Source organism: Tasmannia lanceolata, unplaced genomic scaffold (genome assembly GCF_043159265.1).
Source record: "Tasmannia lanceolata isolate RefF3 unplaced genomic scaffold, GAP_Taslan_0.1 ptg000015l, whole genome shotgun sequence".
NCBI classification, from domain to species: domain Eukaryota; kingdom Viridiplantae; phylum Streptophyta; class Magnoliopsida; order Canellales; family Winteraceae; genus Tasmannia; species Tasmannia lanceolata.
In genome coordinates, this window is record NW_027518692.1 from 1,312,740 (window position 1) to 1,336,831 (window position 24,092).

The window sequence follows — 24,092 nt, forward strand, 5'->3', positions numbered from 1 at the left end:
ATGAAAATATCGCGATATTTTTTTAAATAGCAGAATTATTTTGGTGGTTTTTTTCGTTTTAATAAAATGTCGTGATAAGTATTCTAGGATGACCTGGCTATTTCTTATGAAAGATCGATCTAAATTGTTTTTGTCGTTTTAATAAAATGTTGTGATAAGTATTCTAGGATGACCTGGCTATTTCTTATGAAAGATCGATCTAAAATGATCTCTACTTTTAAAACGTTTATGCTAAAATTCGAACTAAGTTTAATTCGTGAATGTGTGTCTTGAAAAGAGATAATGCCAAAGAATATATATCAACAGTTTCAGGTTTTCGATCATTTTTAACCAACACAGCATTTATTCATTAGAATCATGTGCATACACACCACAACAAAATTGCATGGCTGAAAGTAAAAATAGACACCTTGACACGGCTAGAGCCACAAGGATCCATACGAATGTACTGAAAAACTTCATCAGACTCCATGTGCATACACACCAAACAAAATGGTGCGGCTGAATGTAAAAACAGACACCATAAAACAGCCAGAGCCATGATGATCCATACGAATGAATCGAAAACCCATTTGAGTGATGTTCTTCCCTCCTCCTTGATTAATTATTTATCTTAATCTATTATTGGCAGAAAGTCACCGCATTCCATTATATTTCCTACAATTCCCATGTTTCCTTTGGCCCCACTCTTTTTTTGGCGTGTTTTGTTCATCAGTTGTCTCCTGAGCATGACACTCTTGATCTTCAAGCTACTAAATGTATTTGTTTTTACTTTTTGGGTATTCACATACTTAGAAGGGTTATAAGTATTATTGTCCAAATCTTCATAAGCATTTTGTTTCTGATGTTGTGTCCTTTTTTACATCTACCTGCTTCTTTTCGGCGCATGATCTTGAATCTGTTATTCCTTGTTAAACAAGGGAGAAAAGAAGAGTCGACGAAGGAAGAGGAGAACTTGAAATGAAAGCTCAATGGAGTCTCTTGCCCTGGACAAAATTTACAAGGTCAATCCATCCAAAATTAGAAATTTGCAATGGGTACAAAACACCCACGCTTTAGCACCCGGTACAACAGTTCCTGGTGCAACAACGAGCACCAGCTTCACTTGGGGGTCATTAATTTACTTAGCCCACACCTGTGTTCTAACTCCTCGTTAGACAACATCGAATTGAACCACCATTCTTCCATAGAGCCTTCCTGCCCCCTATTTGAAAATACAGTAAAATAACAATAGATGAATAGTCATTCGATGAGCACCCAGTGGGTGGGTGCCGCCGGGAGTAGCTGCTTTGAGTTAGCCCAAAAAAAACAAATCTGCCAAGCTCCCCGAAAATCACGTTCCTTTTTCTTGGGTTTTACAGGTACACTGAACACCAACCCAATCTCTATCTTCCCATGCGTCCCTTCAAGTGGCAGGCCAGGGGCTTCGGTTGATCGGTGCATACACATGGTGGCATCAGTCTTCGGTCAACTGTAGTAAATCTTGGAGTCCGGTAGAATTACCAGTTCTAGATCCAAATTCAGATGCAGATAAAGAAACAGAAAAAAGGGATCGCAACAAGTGCTCTCCGAACCAAGCTAGGTAATCTAATGTCACTAGTCTCACCAACCAACCTGGACTATGATTCTTATTATTCCTACTGGATATCAAAACCATAAGGATTGTTTCCAGCCAAGAGTTCCCTCTTTCGGCTTGAATTCTGATCTTTGCTTACCTTGAATTGAAAGCTTTCAGTCTGAAATACTTGCTCATAAGAACCTTGAATTGAATCTCCCACTAATGTGGAGAGATTCAGGGCCACAGCCTCTAACCAGTGATAGAAAGTGACCAGATCGACATGATCCTCAAGACGACGAACAACCCGTTAACCAGTATTTGGGTGTTTCCGCTTGAGCCGTACGAGATGAAATTCTCATATATGGTTTTCAGAGCTACTAATGTTTTGCCACAGCATGAACAGTAGCCAAATTTTGAGGTTTATGTTTGGCGCTCTAAAAATGCAGAAGCGCCACTAGGTCTCATGTGTACATCATCTTCTTCTCCCCCTGAGGATTCATCTCTTGGTATTTCTCTGAGCAAAATATTCCTGTGGCTAATGATTTACTTGTTGCTCTTCATAAAAGTAACAATCCGGGAGTGAAATTTATTGATACTCCGATGGAACTCAATCATCAACTATTTGCAGAAGATGGAAAACTTCTTGATAATCCAGGTAAATATAAAGAACTTGTGGTCAAGTTCATATACCTTACCATCAGTATGTTGCCACCGTGGTCAGCAAGTTCATGTATGCACCAAAGACAACTCATAGGGAAGGTAATTTCTATCATCAGCACGTTTCAGCATACATAGATGCCGATGGGGATGAATATTCTAGAGAGCATTTTTTTTTTTTTTTTTTTTTTTTTAACTGGATGGATCTTCAAATGATAAAATGTCAACATCTGGTTATTGTACCTTATCGGAGATAATTTATATCTACTGATACTCCTATGGAACTCAATCATCGACAATTAGAAGAAGATGGTAAATTTCTTAATAATCCAGGTAAATATCAAGAACTTATAGGCAAGTTAATATACCTTACCATCACTAGACCTGATCTTACTTACGTTGTCAACGTGGTCAGCCAGTACATGTACGCACCAAAGACAACACATATGGAAGTTGTACATTGGATATTGACGTATAATAATAGTTGTACATAGTGTGGTAATAAGGATAACGTACATCTTGCATTTCAGCATATATAGATGCCAATTGGGATGGATCTTGTAATGATAAAATGTCAACATCTGATTATTGTGCCGTATCGGAGGCAATTTGGTAAGTTGGAAAAGCATGAAATAGAGTATGGTGGAAAGATATAGTGTGAAAGCTAAAAATGGAGCGATAGAGCAATAATTTTTGAGTTGTTCTAGTTGAAGACCTTACTTTCTGACCAGGGTGTTCCTGCAGATTATTCAATGCAAATGTTTTGTGACAATCTAGCTGCTACCCATATAGCTTCTAACCTAATGTTCATGAGAGAACCAAGAACATAATGCAAATTGTCACTTTTTGTGGGAAGAAGTAGAAGCTGACATTATCTCGAGTCCTTACATTCAGTTATAAAATGTGATTTTTTTAGTTTTTTCAAAATTTAGGCTGAAAATTCAGTACTTCCCACTAATAAGCAATTGGAAAGACCCTAAGAGATTTGATAACCCTCCCTTGGTATTTGATAATCCACCTTTGAAACACAGAAAACATTAGCCATGACTTCCACCGTTGGTAGTCCGTCAAGACAGGACTCCATTGTTTAATTTGACTTCTTTGTTTCATATGAATGAAATTTGCTTTTTTCTTATTACGGGATTTTGGCCGAAATTTTGGTATTTTGGCCGGAATTTCTGTTTCAGCTATGTCCAAAACCGAAACCGAAATTTAAATCCTGGGCTAGTAGAAGCAAGATGAGAACAACAATGATGAAACCTAATAAAAAGGATCCGATCCAAAACCTCGTAACAGTATGACAACTGGTATGTGCGGAGGCGAGATGAGATATAGACGAAGAAGAAACACTATTCTACATAAATTCCAACCAAATGTATTAGTTGGTAAAACCAATGCCCTTTTCAACTTGTTAAGCTGCGAACTAATGATGAATATATGATAAATAGAAAATCAAGCAAATCTTCAGTAGCTCACGGGAAATACCTTACTCTTACGGATACTTTCGATTCCAGAATGATCAGAATTTGTTTGAAAGGTAAAAGAAAGCTCTGGATCTGTGCCAATTTCTATAATTTGCCGAACATAAATATGACCAAGAATACTAAGACATGCTTCCCTGTGTTTAGGTGCCGCCATATCGCAAGCATGCAACTCCAATGCTAAGAGTTTCAATAGCCATGCTCTCTGAAAGGTTTAAACAAGAAAAATATGAAGTATAAAAAATTTAAGGAAAATATGCATGAAAGAAATTTCATGGTATCTAGTAGAAAGTAATATTAAAGTCACACAAAAATATGTTTACGTATATTGTGCAAGAAAAGTAAGTCATTAGGGTAAAAATGGGCCTCCATAACTGTTCGATAGGTTGCTAATAACTCAGTCTAGTGCACCCAGAAATACATTAATGGATTCACGGTTCAACTCCAAAATCACCCTCCAATGTTCTAGAGTAGAAATAATAATTTCTATAGTTCACCAATACCTTTTCTACATTAGCTAAATAATTGCTCCTAAAATAATCAGATCTTTCTCTACTGTAAATGCAGTTGGGGGAAGGTAAACCAGGGAAAGGAGAGGATCTTGGTTGCTGACTGCAAATTGGGTCACTCATTTTCAGAATCCTAGAATATGTGCAAGCAGAAAAAAAAATTAAATATCAAGCACAACAGGAAAAAAAAAATAAGTAGCATGAAGTCACCAAAATACATGTAGGTTAAAACATTTTGCTCTTGAATAAATTCATTAAGAGTAAATTACATTATTGTATGAGTCCGTGACAATCTCCACATTATTATCCAGAATACTCTTTTTCTTAACAGTAGGAAGAATATATTAATAAAAAGAAGGGAGACAGAGGGAGTCACCCCAAAAGAAACAAAGGAAAAATGCCAACCAAACAAAGAAAAAGAGAAAATGCAGAGCTCCACGCAAATCAAGGGTGTAAATAATCAATCACTCCAAGCGATCAGCCACACTATTAGCCGATCTCCTTACATGATTAAAAGTAATGGAGGACAGCTCAATTTTGTCAAAAGTCTCATCAAAAAATTGAGCAAACCTCCAAGGTGGAACTGCAGAACCCCTTAGCCAACGAACGGTATTTAGGGAGTCACCTTCAACTATCACCTTGTCAAGAGATTCACTATCCAACCAAAGGATTCCTCGATGAGCGGCTCTAACCTCCGTTTCACTAGCATCCATTACTCCGATTGGCCTAGAAAACGCCCATATTACTTCAACACTTTCGCCCAAGAGATCGTCAAAGCTATGACTTTGATGAAAAGATAATAGGATGATTTGGCTACCCCATAAAAAACCCTCGCATCCCTTTCTTTACAAATAACTCATAGGGTTGCTAGTAGAGACAAAGACCAAAGCACCTTCCCCTTTTTCTTCCACGGCACCAAAGACCACCCATTAAGTAAAACCTGATAATTTAAAGGGGAAAACCAATGCAATACCAAATCGACAAAGAATGCTTCTCCATACCCCTCTGGCAACTGCGCAGGGGATAAATAAATGGTCTACCAATTCTCCAGCCGCTATGCACAAAGCTCAATGATCAACAATTAAAAAAATTGAGCTTCCTAAGAAAGTCCACCGTTTGAATTCGATCCCGAAGTGCCACCCAACTGAATGCATAAGCCCTTGGAGGAGCTTGAATCTTCCACACTTTTGCTTCGACGGGCGAAGCAGGAGATAGAACTAATTTTTTGTAGAAAGACTTGACGGTGATTACCCCAGTAGACTCCCAAATCCATACCCTCTTATCCTCACCAGATCGAAGAATATAACAGCCTTCTAAAAACTCAAACAATCTCGTAACCAAAGGAAGCTCATCATCAAAAAAAATTCTTCTGAATGACAGTCTCCAAACCACCTTATTCCTGATTCTCTCAAAACAATCCTTCACTACGGCATCTTTATTCAAAGCAACAGTAAATACAGAATGAAACAATTTGCATGCCAAACACTAATTCTATCCCCGAATAAACTCTAAACTGAATTCCCTGGTTGAAGAAATGACCATACTTATAATGTCTCTCCAAACGGCGGCCCTCGGCTTTCTATATGAATTTTAGGCTCCCAATGGCCCGGTTCAGCCCCATATTTGCTCGCAATTACCATGGCCCACAGTTGGGAACACACACACCCCCCCCCCCCCCCCCCCCCCCCCACAAACCACCACAACCATTTGCCCAAAAGAGAATGATTCATATCCTTGATTCTCCTAATACCCAATCCTCCTCCCTTGATGGATTTGCAAACTTCCTCCCAAGCCACTAGGGATATCCCCTTTTTACCATTTGAACCACCCCACTAAATTCTTCTCTAGATAACACTGATAGCTCATTTATTAGGGACGACTGATATATAGGGAACTTCCTTGATTAGCATGATTCTGCCACCCCTAGAAACAAGGTTCCTTTTCCAGGAGTCTAATCTTTTAACAATTCTATCCACTATAAGATCCCAAGCTGATTTCTTTGGTCTCTCAGACCCCGGAGGAAGACCAAGGTGCATGATAGGAAGCTTTTCCAATGGACACCCCATAATGCTAGCTAAGTCAGGCGCTACTGTGATGGAGATCAACGCCCATTGCGCGTTTATTCTAGAAACTCTTTTTATTATTATTTGTGCCCCTTAAGGATCTTGTTGTTATTTTTAGTGTTATTAAGCGTATTTTGAGGCATATTTGATTTATTAGGGTTATTTTAGCATTTAGGGTGTTTTAGTTTTTTAGAAACTCTTAATTTAGCAAGTTTCTTTATTTGAGGATTGTATAGGCAAAGCTACAGCTCTTTTGGGAACTTTTGGATGAAATACAATTGAATTGAGTGAATTCTTCTTCCCCTCTTGTGTTCTTCTACTTCTCTTCCCCAATTCTTCTCTTCTTCTTCTAATTCTTCTTCTTCCTTCTTCTTCTCATTTCTTCTCCCAACCTACATCAACTTGGTATCAGAGCCAAAAGATCCAAGCCCGCTCAAGTTGCTCGTGGTTGAAGATCTCTTCCTTATAAGTTGTGCCCACATCTTCTTCCGATTTCCAGAAATCAGCCATCCTTTTTTTTCCTTGAAGATCTCTTCCCTACAAGTTGTGCCCACATCTTCTTCCCATTTCCAGAAATCAGCCATCCTTTTTTTTTCCTTTTCTCAGCCACCAATAAATCACCCACCAGCCAACCTCCAGAAGCCTTATGCCTGAAACCTAATCTCCTAGCCACAAGACCCTCAAACCAACCCCCTCTAAATCTGTCAACCCAAGCCCATCGACCAGCCCTGTAAAACAGATTCTGAGCCCTTCTTTCATAGCCCATCTCCCACCCTATCAAGCCCAAGGTTTACAACACCCAAATCCCACCTTTAAATTTGGCCTATAACCTAGAAATTATGGGTTACTGTTGCCAAAACAGAACCCCTAACCCTTGTGTCCTGATTCCAAACCCATCCCGCTGAAAGAAAAAGAAACAAAATTTGTTGCCCGAACCCTGAAACCCTCTTCGTCGGAGCTTCACAGCCAGAGTCGTGCCGCACCATCGCCATCACTTGCCAGAGCTCCACCACTATCCTCGCACCACCACCCCTCCGTGAGGAAGGAAAAACCAATTTGGGTTTTTCTTCAACGGAAGCAAAAAACCCATTTGGGTTTTGCTTCTATTGAGAGTCAGAAGATAAGAAGAGATTATTCGCCCCTTTATTTACGCAGGACACCCTCCCTCTTTTAAGTTATTAAATACCTTATAACCTAAGGTATATCAGCCCCCGTTGATTTACCCTAGACACCCCTCATTACTTAAGTTACATCATCCCCCTTTCTTCCTTTGGGCACCCCATTTATATTAGTAAGACCAATAAACACCCCCTTTTCCCATAGGCACGCCCCCCCCCCCCCCCCCAAAAAAAAAAAAAAACAGAAAAATTTTAAAAAAAAAAAGGAAAAAAAGAGAAATAGCCTTTTGTTCTCTCTTCACTTTCTCTCTCTAGCTTCTCTCTCACTACTTTTTCTCTCTTCATTGGCGCCATTTCTGCTCGAAATTGGCCCTCGACCTCAACACAAAAGTGGTTTGTGACAACTTTTAGAGCGAATCCAGCACATTTTCAGCAGCGGACAGCAGCCATCAGCCCAAATTCAGGAGCAATCTCAGCCGTTGATCACGCCCTTCATCCGATCATCAGCTTTCACACCTCCGATTGACGATCCACGACAGATCTGCTGTCAGGAAGACCATCAGGATTTCTTTAGCTATTCGTAGGCTTCCGAGGTACGCATCTTCTTTACAAAAATCAAGATTTAATATTCCTATTAGTAGATAGTCATTAAATTTGCACTTCGGGCCCATCTTCACCTTGTTTTCATCAAACCCTTATTTCCTCAACATTAAAACCCCTTTTACCTTGATTTTTGAACCCAATTTTTACACCAACCTTAAGTAGTTTCCTTTATTACGTACTTGTTTCCTTGCATTACATTAGCATAGTTTAGTTGCATTACTTTTAGTTATTTGCGTCGTATATCAGCCACAACCCCATTCTTTCCTTACCCGTAGTTCATGAGCATACAAACACGTTCACAAACCAAAATGGAAGAAAAAGTCGCCGCCTTGGAAAATGTCGTGAACACTCTTAGGGGCACAGTACAACAAATGGCAGGACACATAGAGCAACTAGAAGAGCCCCTTACGCAGTTGGGTGACAGGTCTACCACTCACGTGGATGGACCTGGGCTCCAGGCAAGCCAATCCGGCAATGCTCTTGGACATCCTGACAGTCCAGGAGGCCTTCTCCCCACCCGTGCGAGACTTCGTCCCATTGCCAGAGAAACCCCTGCTCGGGAAAGTCATATGCAGGGCAATGATAGGAGAAATCACCATGTTGGCCATCCCTACCATGAGGGATTTGTTAACGAGGGGCAAATTTCAAGAAGACGACCCAGAGAATTATGTCCAGTCACCTACCCAAGCTAGGTATCCAGATAGGCGTTTTGCTACTCGACCTCCGAGACAGAGTCCAGATCGTCACCATACTAATCATATTGATATAACTAAAAAGGTCAAACTTGAGGTTCCTAGTTTTGATGGAAAGTTGGATTCCAATGCTTTCCTCGATTGGTTAGCAGACTTGGAAGCCTACTTGTCAGGTTAAGCTAGTGGGATCTGCCAAACGGCATTGGCAAACTGTTCAGAAGAACTTAGTGCGTTTCGGACAGCCATACGAATTTACCTGGGATGAGATGAAGACCAGGCTAACAGTTAAGTACGTGCCCCCCTTCTATAAGCATCAGTTGCTGGACGAATTGCTAAATTTGAGGCAGTCGAACTTTACAGTCACTCAAGACTTGTCATGAGGGTAATGACACAAATATTACGTCCGTTCTTAGGCAAATTCATGGTGGTATATTTTGACGATATTTTAATCTTTAGTCGATCAAAAGGATTACATCTGGATCACCTTAGGCAAGTTCTTGAGATTCTTCGAGAAGCTAAATTTTATGCAAATCTCAAGAAGTGCTCATTTATGCAAACCCGCTGTATCTGCAGAACCTGAAAAAATGCGAGCAATTAATGATTGGCCAATTCCTACTACACTTTCTGAGGTTCGAAGTTTGGTCACATTTTATCACAGATTTGTTAAGGGTTTCAGTACCCTTATGGCTCCAATAATGGACTGCATGAAGAAACTGCTACACGAGCTTTTCAAAATATCAAGCCGAAGATGATGGAAGCTCCTGTCCTAGTTCATCCTGACTTTTCTTAAGTCTTTGATGTCTCATGTGATGCGTCAGAAGTAGGGATAGGAGGTGTTTTAAGTCAAGAAGGACATCATGTCGCCTATTTTAGCGAGAAACTTAATGAGGCTAAAAAGCGTTATTCCACATTTGATAAAGAATTATACGATGTTATACGGGTATTGTCCTATTGAAGGTATTATCTTTTACCTCAGGAGTTTGTCTTATATTCTGACCACGAAGCGTTGAAATAACTTCATTCACAGAAGAAATTAAGTCAACGTCACGCTAAGTGGATAGAATTTCTCCAAGAGTATACTTTTGTACTCAATCATCGAGCAGGAATTGAAAATAAAGTAGCCGATGCCTTAAGTCGTAACGCAATGGTCTTAAAGTCCATGAGTGTCAAAGTCATAGGTTTTGATAGGCTGAAGGACGAATATCCTACGTGTCCTGATTTTGGCATCATCTTTCAAGATGTCCATGATGGTAACCGTCGAGAAAATGTTGATTTTTTTATAAACAATGGTTATCTCTTTCGAGGTACTAGGCTATGCATTCCCCGCACTTCCCTTCGCGATTTCTTAGCTTGGGAAATGCATGTTGGAGGCCTAGTAGGACATTTTGGCCGTGATAAGACAATCGCGTTAGTTGATGATAGATTTTAATGGCCATCTTTAAGGAAAGACGTAGCGCGAATTGTGTCACAGTGTCGCACATTCCCCGCACTTCCCTTCGCGATTTCTTAGCTTGGAAAATGCAAGTTGGAGGCCTAGCAGGACATTTTGGCCGTGATAAGACAATCGCGTTAGTCGAGGATAGATTTTAATGGCCATCTTTAAGGAAAGACGTAGCGCGAATTGTGTCACAGTGTCGCACATGTCAATTGGGAAAGGCTAAGAAGCAAAACACTGGATTATACACGCCATTGCCTATTCCTTACTCTCCATGGCAAGATGTCAGCATGGACTTTGTCCTTGGACTGCCCAGGACAGCTCGAGGACATGACTCTATCATGGTTGTGGTAGACCGTTTCTCACGGATGGCACACTTCATTCCGTGTAGCAAAACAGCTGATGTCGTGCTAGTTAAGCTGTTCTTTAAGGAAGTTGTCAAACTTCATGGGCTTCCTATTTCCATTGTGTCAGATCGAGATGTCAAGTTTGTTAGATATTTTTGGCAAACACTTTGGAAACTTTTTGGCACACAGTTGAAGTTTTCCTCAGCATTTCACCCACAAACTGATGGTCAAACAGAGGTAGTTAATCGCAGTTTAGGTGATTTGTTGCGTTGTTTAGTTGGAGATCGTCTTGTTACATGGGATTTGTTATTACTGACTGCCGAGTTCGCGTACAATAGTTCCATCAATAGGACTACTGGAAAAAGACCATTTGAGAGTGTCCATGGCGTCAACCCTCGTCAACCTGTTGATCTTATACCTTAACCGCCTGAAGCCCGTCCCTCTCAGTCAGCCGATTCTTTTGCCCAGCACATCCATGACCTTCATGCTGATATACGTCGTAGGATTGCTACTAGTAATGTTGACTATAAATTAGCAGCTGATGTACATCGTAGGAATCTTGAATTTAATGAAGGCGACTATGTAATGGTTCGTGTTCGTCCAGAACGTTACCCTCGCCATTCTTTTAAAAAGTTGCATGCTAGAGCCATCGGACCTTTTCGTATTATCGTAAATATGGCCCAAATGCTTATTTAATTGAAATACCTGCTGATATGAATATTAGTCCTGTTTTCAAATATTGAAGATCTAATCCCATATCAAGGTACCTTTAAGCCTCCTTCTATGCCTACAGATATTTCTACAGGTCGGACTGCCAGCTCCTCTGTTCCAACACCAGTGCCCCCACTTCCTTCAGACCAGATCGAGGCTATACTTGACGATCAGATCGTTTCCTCCCGCCATGGTGGTTTTCAGCGCTACCTTGTTCAGTGACGTGATCGTCCTTCAGACACTACTTGGCTTACAGAAGACGAGCTTCGCCGTCTAGATCCTGACATCCCGGAGCAGTACCACTCTCTTCACTCTCCGAAGGAGAGTTCTTTTCAGCAGAGGGAAAATGATGGAGATCAACGCCCATTGCGCATTTATTCTAGGCGGGCCCTCGAGGAGCCCCGTAGAGATCTTTTTATTATTATTTGTGCCCCTTAGGGATCTTTTTGTTATTTTTAGTGTTATGAGGGGTATTTTGGGGCATATTTGATTTAATGGGGTTATTTTAGTATTTAGGGTGTTTTAGGTTTTTAGAAACTCTTAATTTAGCAAGTTTCTTTATTTGAGAATTGTTAATTGCGTATTTATAGGCAAAGCTACAGCTCTTTTGGGAACTTTTGGATGAAATACAATTGAATTGAGTGAATTCTTCTTCCCCTCTTGTGTTCTTCTACTTCTCTTCCCCAATTCTTCTCTTCTTCTTCTAATTCTTCTTCTTCTTTCTTCTTCTTCTAATTTCTTCTCCCAGCCTACATCACACTGTGTCATCTACATTTATTGCGAACACCCAAGACTTGATAAAATTTGATCTCTAGCCTGTAACCATTTCATAGCATCTGAGAATATCCTTAATATTCATAATCTACCAACTATGTGGTGAACAAAAGAGAAAAGTATCATCAGCAAATTGAATATGGGACACCGCAACCCCTGCCTGGCCAACCTTAAACCATACAATCAAACCCTATGATCTTTGCTTTTCCATAAGGCGGCACAAAGTCTCAGCTACAATGACAAACAAGAAGGGTGATACCGTATCGCCTTGACGTAATCCCCTAGAAGAGTTGAAAAAGCCTTTAGAAGACCCATTAATTAGGACAGAAAACCAAGCCGATGAATCATAACATCTCATCCACGCCTCCACCTCGATCCAAACCCCATCATTGCTAGCAATTAATCTAATCTTTGGCACTCCACCCCATAGGCTTTTTCCATATCCAATTTACAAACAATTTCCCCTTCTCCAGATCTAGAGAAGTAATCCACCGCTTCATTGGCAACTAGCGAGCAATCCAGAATTTGCCTCTGACTAACAAAGGCACATTGGGATGCCGAAATAATTTTCGGAAGCACCCTTTCAATTTGCTCTGCCAATACCTTCGCCAAAACTTTGTACAAACAACCCACAAGACTATTAAGCCTAAAGTCAGAAACTTTCAGAGCACCCTCCACTTTGGGAATTAGGAGCTATAAAAGTTGCACCGGTACTTCTATCTAAGTCATCCCTTCAAAGAATTCCCAAAAAAAAAAACTCAAATTATCTCGCTTCACATAAGCCCAACAGGTTTGAAAGAGAGCAAGATAGAAGCCATCTGGACAAGGCGCTTTATCACGCATAAGAGAGAATACTCCTTTCTCAATCTCCTCTTCCAGAAGAGGTTCCTCCAGGGCAAGTTTTGTCCCCCTCCTTCAACCATTTTACCCTTGATTTCTTGCGCCAATAGATTTCCTCCTGCAGTACAATCCTTTTATGTTCCTCTTTGACTCTTCCCAATTCTTCTCTCTCCAAATCTATAGCAATACCACTGTCCTCTACGCCTTTAAGATCCCTGATTCTTTGCAAAAGCCAAGACTTTCATTCTGCTGAAGCTTTAATTCTATCGCAGTTCCACTCTTTTATTCTTCTCTTAACATATCTCAATTTTCCCCCATTCACCTTATCAGTAAAACCACTGACAGTATGGCTCAGCCACCAACTTCTCAACAACTCTTCAAACCTAGGCTGTTCTAGCCAAGCCACTTCAAAACGAAAGGGCCAGGGCCCCCAAAATTCCAACCTTGGGTCTAAGAGATCCAACCTCGAATGGACAAGTGCCTTTTGGAAAACCTCAGGGAAGAGAGATAATCATTGGGGACATATGAGGAACCGATCAATTCCACTTCTACTACTATTTCTGCCCAGGTAAATTGATCCCCAACCAAAGGAAGATCAACCAGCACATTTTCAGCAATGAAGTCTGCAAAAGCTTCCATGTTTTGAGACCTACTCCTACACCCAGATCTCTGCGAGGTGAATCTGATCTCATTAAAATCACCCCCAATGCACCAAGGGTGCACCCGCTTCCCTCTAACAGCCTCTAGCTCCTCCCATAACAAATGTCTGTCTGATGACTGGCCCATAAACACCTGTAAAGATCACCCTAGTGTGCTCCCCTACTCGTAATACTACCGAATCCGAGAAACTTCCAACCCAACAATCTTGTTTAACACATTTAGATTCATCCCATAGAATCAGAATGCCACCAACAGCCCCTACTACGTCCAAAGATATGAACTCCCAATGAGCTTGACCACCCAAACCTTTAATTGTATCTCTTTCACCGAACCCAGTTTCGTGTCTTGAATGCATACAAGATCCTGTTTGTTATACCTAACCAATTATTTCACTTGAGCCTGCTGATTTAGGGCTCCAAGGTTTGTTATACCTAACCAATTCTTTCACCCGAGCCTACTTATTTAGGGCTCCAAGCCCATTCACATTCCATGATAAAATCCTCATAAGAAAACAGAGCAGCTAAGATCTCTCCCCTTAGGCCACCGCCTCTCTTGCCGCCATCCCTGCCTCCACCTGATATTGAATTCTTGACAGGCACACTTTAACCGAGCTTTTTCGTGGAGCATTCTTTTCACACCCACCAAAGTCGAAGGATCCGCAACATCTCAAGTCCAACGCTATTTTCTCCACAACTCTAAACATGTATCTCCGATCATCCGAAGGACCTGAGTAGACCAGACCCAAACAGCAAATATTGCAGAACTGAACATACATTAGATGCAAAAATTTTGGAAACTTATTAAGTTGATCTGGTATTTTAAAATGAGGCGATCAACATCTACGATGGTTCCCGTCTATGCATTAGACCTGAGAAAATTGTCATTTGTTTATTTCTTCCCATTATATTAGATCATCGCTAGGGAAGTGCACTGGGAGTGATTTGACGTTTTACTAAAAGTGTTCTTCATCTGCATTTGAGTGACTGAAAGTTGAGGAGAAGTCTTCAATAAAGTACAATTTATAAAGAAGCAAAAAAAATGATCGAAATGTTAAATAAATACCAAAGCAGTGCTCGTTTTGGAAGTTTAATGAAGATGGAATAGGGTTCAGACTCCATATTTTCTCTCCTCTCTCATCTCTTCACCATATTTATGGTTCATCATATTTATGAAATTTTCTACATGGTATCAGAGCAAAGAGATCACGATGATCAAGGTCAAGAGCTCAGAACTAGATTGAAACACCTCTAATTCTTTTCCTTTCTACTTCATTTTTTGCTGCCTCAGAGTCTTCGCATCTTTCCCCTAGCATCTCTTACACAAACACGCCCTATCTTTGCTTTTCATTCTCCTCTCTAGATCAAAATCCACTATTTTCTCCATTGTTTTACCAAAAAACTTCAATTCTCTAGGTTCCCCTTAAACCCAGCGAACACTAGGGTTTTTCTTTCTTTTCTCTCAACCCCATGAAGTCCTTTCATTTGGTTGCCAAAGCATCACTTAAATGAAATGTGAGTTTACAAACTCACGTAAGCTTCTTGAAGGGTCCACCCATTCTCATTTATGTTGTTGCATTTTAGCTTGTGTTGCATGGATTCAGATTCGCGTGTCGGGATCCGACACGGATTCGAGCTGTCGGATTCGGCCAAACCCCAAGAGTAGGATTCGTGGATTCAGTAGTATTTATTATAGAAAATAAAAAAAATTAACATTTAAACTTTAAATATATATATATATATATATATATATATATATATATATATATATATAGCAAAAGAGAAAAGGCTGGATTTCTTTTCATTTTTCGTAAAATTTGTGACTTTGACATGTGGAAGTTGACCCCATTTTTTACAGTCTTATTCAGGTTTAAACTCCTTCCTTTTTTATCCCTACTTTCTGTCTCCAGACACCCACTACACGACAGATTTTTCTTCTGCCTGCAACGTGTCTCTCCCCCTTCTCACCACCACCGCCACTAGTGAACCTCACTTTGACAAGTGGAATTTACCCCATTTTGACGCTCTTATCTAGGTTTGAACTCCAAAATTCCCTTATCATCCCTCCTTTCTCTCTCCATGCACCCTCTCACGATTTTTCTAGAATATGACCCCATTAAGGGAATTGTTTGCATGTATTTGTTGAGAGATAAGAGATAAGAGGATAGAGGAGAATGAGAGAAAAGAGCGAGTTAGAGATATGTTCCTACTCACTTATGTATTTATAAAAAGAGGAAAGTACAAAGACCAAAGTGCCTTTAGGTACATATACGGATCTAGTGAACGTAGTGCATATCTCCTTTTTGGATCCTTTGGCGTATGAAATGACAATCCACCTCTATGTGATTGGTTCGCTCATGAAACACAGGATTGGTGGCAATGTGAATAGCAGCTCTATTATCACAATAAAGCTGAGCAGGAGATGAGGAAGGGAAGCCGATCTGAGATAGAAGAGAGCGCAACCAAATAAGTTATACGTCTGTGTGTGAAATGGCACGATATTCTGCATCTGCACTCAACTTGCCTACCACATCTTGTTTCTTACTTTTCCAAGATACTAAGTTACCTCCAAAAAAGGTGCAATGTCTTGTGGTAGATCTCTTGTCAACTAGTGACCCTGCCCAGTCTGCATCACAAAATCCTTCCAACTTCTCATGACCATGCTTCTTGAATAGCAAGCCTCTGCCTAGCGCACTTTTCAAGTAGGGAAGAATCTGAATCATGGCAGCCCAGTGGGAGGTGTGTGGTGCACTTATGAACTGGCTAACCACTCCCACGGCATATGAAATAATTGGGCGAGTAACTGTGAGGTAGATCAACTTCCCTACTAGTCTGTCAAGGTCATCTAGCAAGTCTCCTTCATCTGGATGTAGCTTTGTATTTGGGCCCATGGGGACAGCAGCTGACATCCTATCCATAGAACAAGTCTCATCTAACAGATCTAATACATACTTCCTCTGTGAGAGGGAGAGAGTGCTACCAGAATAAGCTACCTTGATTCCCAAAAGTATCTCAGACATCAAGGTCGTTTGTAGAAAATTCTTATTGAAGAAATGCCTTTAACCTCTGTATGCCACCTGTGGCACTCCCTGTAGTGATAATATCATCCACATAGACTATGAGAAGGACATGCCCAGCATCATATCTCTGACTAAATACAGAGTGGTCAACTGCACACTGTCATACCAAATCACATAATAGCATCACTGAATCTCCCAAACCATGCTCCAGGAGATTGTTTGAGCCCATAGAAAGATTTGCACAATCGGCACACTGAGGAGGACATCTCCGCCTGAGCAACATACCCTGGAGGTTGCTACATATACACCTCCTCAGTCAAGTCGCCATGGAGAAAGGCATTCTTGACATCAAGTTGAAATAAGGGCGATCCTCAGTTGACAACAAGAGATGCACCCTGACAGAAGGTATTATGGCAACGGGGGAAAAAGTCTCTCTGTAATCAACTCCAAATGTCTGGGTATACCCCTTTCCAACAAGGCGCGCCTTAAGGCGCTCAACTGTCCCATCTGGCAGATACTTGATGGTAAAACCCAACGACATCCCACTTTTTGAGCACCATGAGGTACGGGAACCAGGTCCCAAGTGTGATTATCCTGAAGAGCGGCCATCTCAAGGTCCATAGCAGCAAGCCAGCCCGGATGAGCAAGGACCTCGAGTACAGACCTCGGTAAAGAAACAGAGGCTAAGGAAGACACAAAACTGTGGAGTGGGATGATCATAAGAGAAAGCGAGAAATAGGATGGGCAGTAGAAATGGAACGAGTCTGTGAAGCAATAGGGGAGTCTACAGCCACATCAGGAGAGGGAACAAGAGGTACCTGAGAGGAAGGGTTGGGATTGAGGGCTGAAAAGATGATGCCTCGGGTGCAGAGTGATGGGCATCTGGCCTCGAACGCTGCTAACTTCGGCCCCCTCTCCTCCCCCAGCTCGTAGGAGCTAGAGGAGCTGAGACCGGTAATGGTGCAGAATCCGATACAGGAGGAGCCACTTATACCCCTAACGGTGGAGAAGAGGATGCAACCGGGTCGGTAGGATCGTAAGGGGAAGAGGAACCTGAGGGTCGGATATAATAGGACTACTCTCAGCAGAAGCAGTAAAGTAGGAGACGGACTCAAAGAATGTGACATCAGCGGAAACAAATAAGCGTCGTAGGCGAGGGCTATAACAACAATAACCTTTCTAGGTGCGAGAGTACCGCAGAAAGACATACCGCTCTGCCCGAGGAGCCAATTTATCCAGGCCAGGTGAGAGGTTGTGAACAAAACAGGCACAACCAAAGACACATGAAGTGAGGGGAAAGGAATCATCATGAGGATTTAGAATCGAGAAAAGGGAGGTATTTAAAACAGAAGAAGGAAGCCGATTGGCCAAGAAACGGGATATAAGGATGGCATCGCTCCAATAGAGTTGAGGAACCCGCATTTGAAAGAGAAGAGTGCGGGCCATATCAAGTAGCGGGATTTCCTCTCGACAACACTATTTTGCTGGGAGGTGTAGGCCCAAGAGGACTAATGAATAATGCCATGGGTGGATAAGAAATCCCGAAAGTCAGTAGAGAAGTATTCCCTGGCATTATCTGTGGGCAAACCTTAAGAGAACAATCATACTGGCTAGTACTCTCTGCATGAAATGTGTGAAACCAGCGAAAGACCTCAGAGCGGTCTTTAAGGAGAAACCACCAAGTCACACGAGAGGAATCACCCACGAAGACGACAAAATAGCGAGAACCAGCGAGAGGTAGTCCGGGCGGGACCCCAAACATAAGAATGTACTAGCTCAAAAGTAGCAGAGACACAACTAACGACCCGGGAGCGGAAGGACACACGATGGTGTTTCCCAAGCAGACAGGACTAGCACTGAAAGGGCTGAAGAGGGCCAGAAACAATAGAGGACTGTTGAAGACGGGAAAGAGAGGGGTGGCCAAGCTGGCAATGCCACTGGTAGGCAGCAATAGAAGCATGCAACGCAGTAGGAGGAGGATCACAGTCAAGGTGATAGAGGCCATTTACCACACGACCCAAAGCAATCGTCTTCCCAGTCGAAAATACACAATGGGGGGGAAGAAAGAGACAAAACAGTCAAGACCCTTGGTAGATTGGCTAACAAAAAATAAATTAAAGGGTGGCTTAGGAACACAGAGTACCGATGACAAGGTGAGACCAGAATGAGGAGCGATAGTACTAGTGGCGGAGCGAGGTGGCAATTGCCCCCCCCCCCCCCCCCCACCCCTCCCAAAAAAAAAATCTCAAAAAAAAAAAATATATATATATATATATATATATATATATACGCACACACACAAAACTGATAGGACGAAGTTGCCCCTTGCCCCCTTCAAATTCTTAGTTTTTGTCAATGGGGGGCAAATGTCTTTACTTTATTTGTTTTCCCTTTTAAAGCAAACTTTACTTTTTTATGCTGATTTTTAGGGATTCTCTCTCTCTCTCTCTCTCTCTCTCTCTCTCTCTCTCTCTCTCACGATTTAGGATTCTAAGATTTGGGCAAGTTTCTCTCTCTCACACGATTTAGAGTTTTTTGGCAATATCTCTCTCCCTCTCTCTTGAACACGATTTGGGGTTTCTTTTGGCAATCTCTCTACCTCTCTTGAACACGATTAGAGCAATTTTCTCCATCTTCATCTCCTCCCCATCTCTCTCGGTCTCCATAGTTTTTGGGCTACTTTATTTCTTCAAGGTATGCTCTCAATCTCTCTCTTTGTATCTCTATCCCTTTGTCTCAATTTCTTCATCCCTTTTATTTAGATTTGGCATGGGACTGTTCCTTTTTTTATTTTGAGAACCAATTGTGAGCCAAACAGATTTGAGTCTTCGGGTATTGGGACTCAAAAGTCACAATCTGTTCTCAAAATACAAAACAGAGATATTTATTTTGGGTGCAAACCTATGGCTATTGCCTATTCTGACTGATTTTTTTTTTTAATGATTTAACCATGAAGTTATAAACAAAAATATTGGTGGCTCAAAATGTTGGGCCAGCAAGAAGCAGCATGTGCATAAGATGAGTGTAGCAGAGATGCGAATGCTTAGATGGATGTGCGGCCACACAAAGTTAGATAGAATTAAAAATGAAGACATACGTAAAAAGGTGGGGGTGGCACCAATTGAGGAGAAGATGAGAGAGCACCACTTAAGATGGTTTGGACATATCCAACGTAGGCCTTTGGATGCTCCGGTGAGAAGAGGCGACGCGTGCCAAATAGATGGAGTAAAAGAGGTTGAAGCAAACCGAAAACAACTTGGCTAGAAACAATGAGGAAAGACTTGATAGCTAGGAACATAACAAAGAACATGACCTTGGATAGGATAGAACGGAAGAAAATTATCCACGTAGAAGAACCAAACTACAGCAAGGATTAGAGCCGTGTAGATTCCTTCTTCATGAAATTTTTTGAAAGAATTTAATTTAGCCGACACCAACTAGTTTGGGACAAAGGCTTTGTTGAGTTGAGTTGAGAACCATGAAGTTATTAAATGATTGTTCGCCTATAGCTATTTTGAGTGTTTTTTTTTTCAAAATCTATAGCTATTAGGACTTTTTTTTGGAATGATTTAACCAAACCAAGGAGTTATATAATGGCTATTGGGACTTTTTCTTTTGTATTTTGAGAAACCGACTGTGAGTCCAAAACAGATTTAAGTCTTTAGGACTCACAATTGGTTCTCAAAATACAAAGACTCACAATCAGTTCTCAAAATACAAACAGTGCCTTCAATTTCCTTCAATTTGTTAATTTGGATTTTAAAATCCTATTGGGACTATTTGTTTTGTTTTTTTGAAAACCGAATCTGTTACCTTTCATTTTTCATAATCAAATAATGGGTATTTTCCGGTTGGACGATTTTCTCTCTCCCTCTCTCGGTCTCCCATAGTTTTCCAACAGGGCGATTTTCTTTCTTCTCCCAATTTTCTAAAGGTATGCTCTCTCTCTCTCTCTCTCTCTCTCTCTCTCTCTCTCTCTCTCTCTCTCTCTCTCTCTCTCTCTCTCTGTGGTTGTCTTAAAAACGTATGCATTAGTTTGCAAAGGTAGATTTACAGAAGATATGTTTTTTTAAGCAACATATAACTACAATAGATGGGGAAAAAAAACAATTAGTATTTGTAGTGGCTTTAATGTGTTTACTTGCATGGGTGGAAGCATGTTTACGTGGATGATACAATCAATGTTAACGTTTTATTTCAGGGATAAAGTTTTCTAAATTAGAATGTATTCTAACATGTATCTGATATCTTCTGTTTATCTTAAATGAGACTTTAGTTTCCACATTTATATGACTGGTAAATGTAACATGTATCTGATATCTTCTGTTTATCTTAAATGAGACTTTAGTTTCCACATTTATATGACTGGTAAATGAGCATAGTTTGGTTTCCATTGACTAATGAATATTTTCTAGGGATTCAATCCTAGTTTTCAATCGCATTCACGGAGAACCCTAATCAAAATCAAGACGTTACTTAAGAGGAAGCACTAAGAGGAAACCCTAATCGTGTGGAGGTTGATGTGGCAAATCTTCCTGTAGATCCAGGATTAAGAAATCGAACTTCTGATTACCATCCTAACGAGAGAGACCAAATCCGAAGAACATAATTGCAAAGAGGCCCTTGCCAACCTCAGAATCATAATTTCCCTCAAACAAAATTTGGAACAATCTGGCGTCGTTTCAGCCCTACTTGGTTTAATGAGCATGCTCGTTGGTTGGAATATAACATAGAAAAAGATGCCGCCTTTTGTTTATTTTTGCTATCTTTTTAAACCGGAAATTGGAGATCAAAGAGAAGGAGATGCTTTTATTGTTGAAGGATTTAAAAATTCGAAAAATGAGAAATTAGAACATCACGTTGGTAGTCATAATAGCGCGCACAACTAAGCCCGACGTAAATGTGAAGACTTGATGAAACAAAATCAAAGCATTCAAACAATGATCCATAAGCAATCCGATCGTGATCGAGATGAATACCGAATTCGTTTGAATGCATCAGTTGATTGTGTTCGGTTTTTACAACAGCAAGGATTAGCTTTTCGAGGTCATGATGAACCTGATAACTCTAGTAATTAAGGAAAATTTTTAGAATTATTGTGGTTTCTTACCGAGCATAATGAAGACATTAATCGCATGGTGTTACGAAATGCTCCTGAAAACCTTAAGTTAACTACACCTAATATGCAGAAGGATATAACAAATGTTGTAGCAGTTGAAACTACGAATATCACTATCAGTGACATTGGGGATGCATTATTCGCTATTTTGGTTGACATGTCTCGTGATACATCAACAAGGGAGCAAGTCGTTGTAGTTATGTGTTATGTTAATCAACGAGGACTTGTTATTGAATATTTCCAGTGTATCACTCATGTTACTGATACGACCGCCATAACACTCAAAGCGACAATCGAGTCGATGTTAACTAAACATTGATTAAGCATTGTAAGATTGCGCGGGCAAGGATATGATGGAGCAAGTAATATGTGTGGTGAGCTTAATGGTTTGAAAACACTTATTATGCAAGAGAATAAATCTGCTTATTATGTTTATTAATTTGCGCATCAACTTCAGTTGACCGTAGTTGCAATTGTGAAAAATCATATCAAAGTTGCAACTTTCTTTAACTTGGTAACAAGTGTTTTCAATGTTGTTGGAGCATCATCCAAGCGTCGCGATATTCTTCGTGAAAAAATATCTGCAGAAATTATTGAAGCGCTTACAAATAATGAACTTTCAGTGGTTGTGGTTTGAACCAAGAGACTAGTCTTAGACGAACTGGTGATGCACGCTGGAGTTCTCATTATGATTCGCTTATCTGTTTGATCATCTTGTATTCATCTGTAATTGATGTAATTGAAATTGTTAAGGAAGACGGTTTGAATTCAGATCAGAGAGCATAAGCAAATATCTAGTTAGATACACTCCAAAGATATGATTTCTTATTTATCCTACACTTGATGAAAGCTTTGTTGGGGATCACGAATGAATTGTCCCAATCATTGCAGCGAAAAGATCAAGATATCATCATTGCAATGAGATTAGTAAATATTTTCAAGCAGTGGTTACAAGACATGAGAGAAAAGGGGTGGAATTCTCTTTTGGAGAAAGTTTCCATATTATGTGATAAACATGATCTTGATGTTCTTAAAATGGATGATATATTCTTTCCTCAATGTCGTTCTAGATGAAAAGTTATTCAAGTGACAAATCAACACCATTGTCACGTGGATCTTTATTGTTCAGTTATAAATATGCTCCTTCAAGAGCTTAATAGCAGATTTGATAAGACAAATACTGAGTTGTTAATTTGCATTTCATGCTTATATCCAACTAATTCATTTGCTGCTTTTGATAAGCAAAAGCTGATTTTGGCTGTCCCAATTTTATCCATATGATTTTTCAAGTCAGCTAATTGTTCTCGACAATCAACTCGATACATTTATTTTTGACATGCGCTCTCAGAATGAATTTTCATCACTAAATGGAATTGGGCAACTTGCTAAAAAGATGGTTGAAACAAAATATATATATATATATCTCGTATCCATAAGTTTACACATTGGTGACTTTGGCGCTAAACCTTCCAGTTGCAACTGCCACCGTTGAAAGAGCATTTTCTTCAATGAATATTGTAAAGAACCGACTACACAATAAGATGAGGGATCAATGGATGGATGATAACTTGGTTACATTTATTGAGAAGGATGCGTTCAAGACAGTTAACAATGAAGTAATTATGGATCGTTTTCAATGCATGAAAACTCATAGTGGACAGTTGAGTAAACTTTCTGGCATCATGAACAAGTGTAAATGTTTTTTTTTTTTTGGTTAAATTAGAAGGTAGTCTTTTTTGCAAATAATTTTTTTTATATAGAGGTAAGGTGATATGCCCCCTCTTTGTAGTCTTTTTTCGTATAAATAAAATTCAAGGTGCCAGCTCGGGTTCCTAGATAAATTCTGGGTAATTGTTTTTTTTTTCCTTTTGCAAAAAAAAAAATTTCTGCCCCCCCCATCCGCAAATTCTTGGCTCCACCCCAGGTCAGTACCAATACCAGAGATGGGTGCAGTGGTCCCATCGACCATAGTAACAGCAGAGGCCTGACGAAGAGGCTAAAATGAACTAAGGGAAGCAGAGTGACCCGTCAAATGGTTGGAGGCCCCAGAACCAATAATCCAATAGCCAGAGGTAGTAAGAATCGAAGCTGACGAACCACTGGGCTGAGCAAAGGGCGCAGTAGGTGCTCGGATGTGCACTCCCAAGCGCAAAAACTCACCATAGTCGGTTATGGAGATAAGGAAACAATCATCATGTGCTACCGGTCTAGCGGAGAAGGATGTAGAGGCATAACACGTAGCCACAGAATGTCCCGCTGCCGGATGAGGAGTGCAGTAAGAGCGTGAATGCCCATCAGCGATACAGCCACTCGTAGAATCACGGCCACGAACACAGCCTCGATGGCCCTGACCTCTGGCAAAGAGACCACCGCCACAGCCAGAATGGTCACCACCAACATACGCGCCACAAATAGAAGGACCAACCGAATGGAGGACCCCAGGGAGGGATAGAACGGACCCGTCAAGGAGAACGGAAGTCGTCGATGGGAAAGCCGCCTCTGCCGAAAT

The 24,092-nt window shown here is 40.7% G+C and overlaps 1 protein-coding gene across 2 annotated transcripts in view; it reads right to left on the minus strand.

The window, feature by feature from the left end:
- Nucleotides 1–24,092, minus strand: part of EMB3142 (nuclear pore complex protein (DUF3414)) — a 154,755-nt gene that overhangs the window by 81,736 nt on the left and 48,927 nt on the right. For both annotated transcript variants that reach the window (XM_077354708.1, XM_077354707.1), the window contains exon 26: nucleotides 3,701–3,901. In XM_077354708.1, the coding sequence (XP_077210823.1) occupies nucleotides 3,701–3,901 (201 nt within the window). The remainder of the gene's footprint in view (nucleotides 1–3,700; nucleotides 3,902–24,092) is intronic.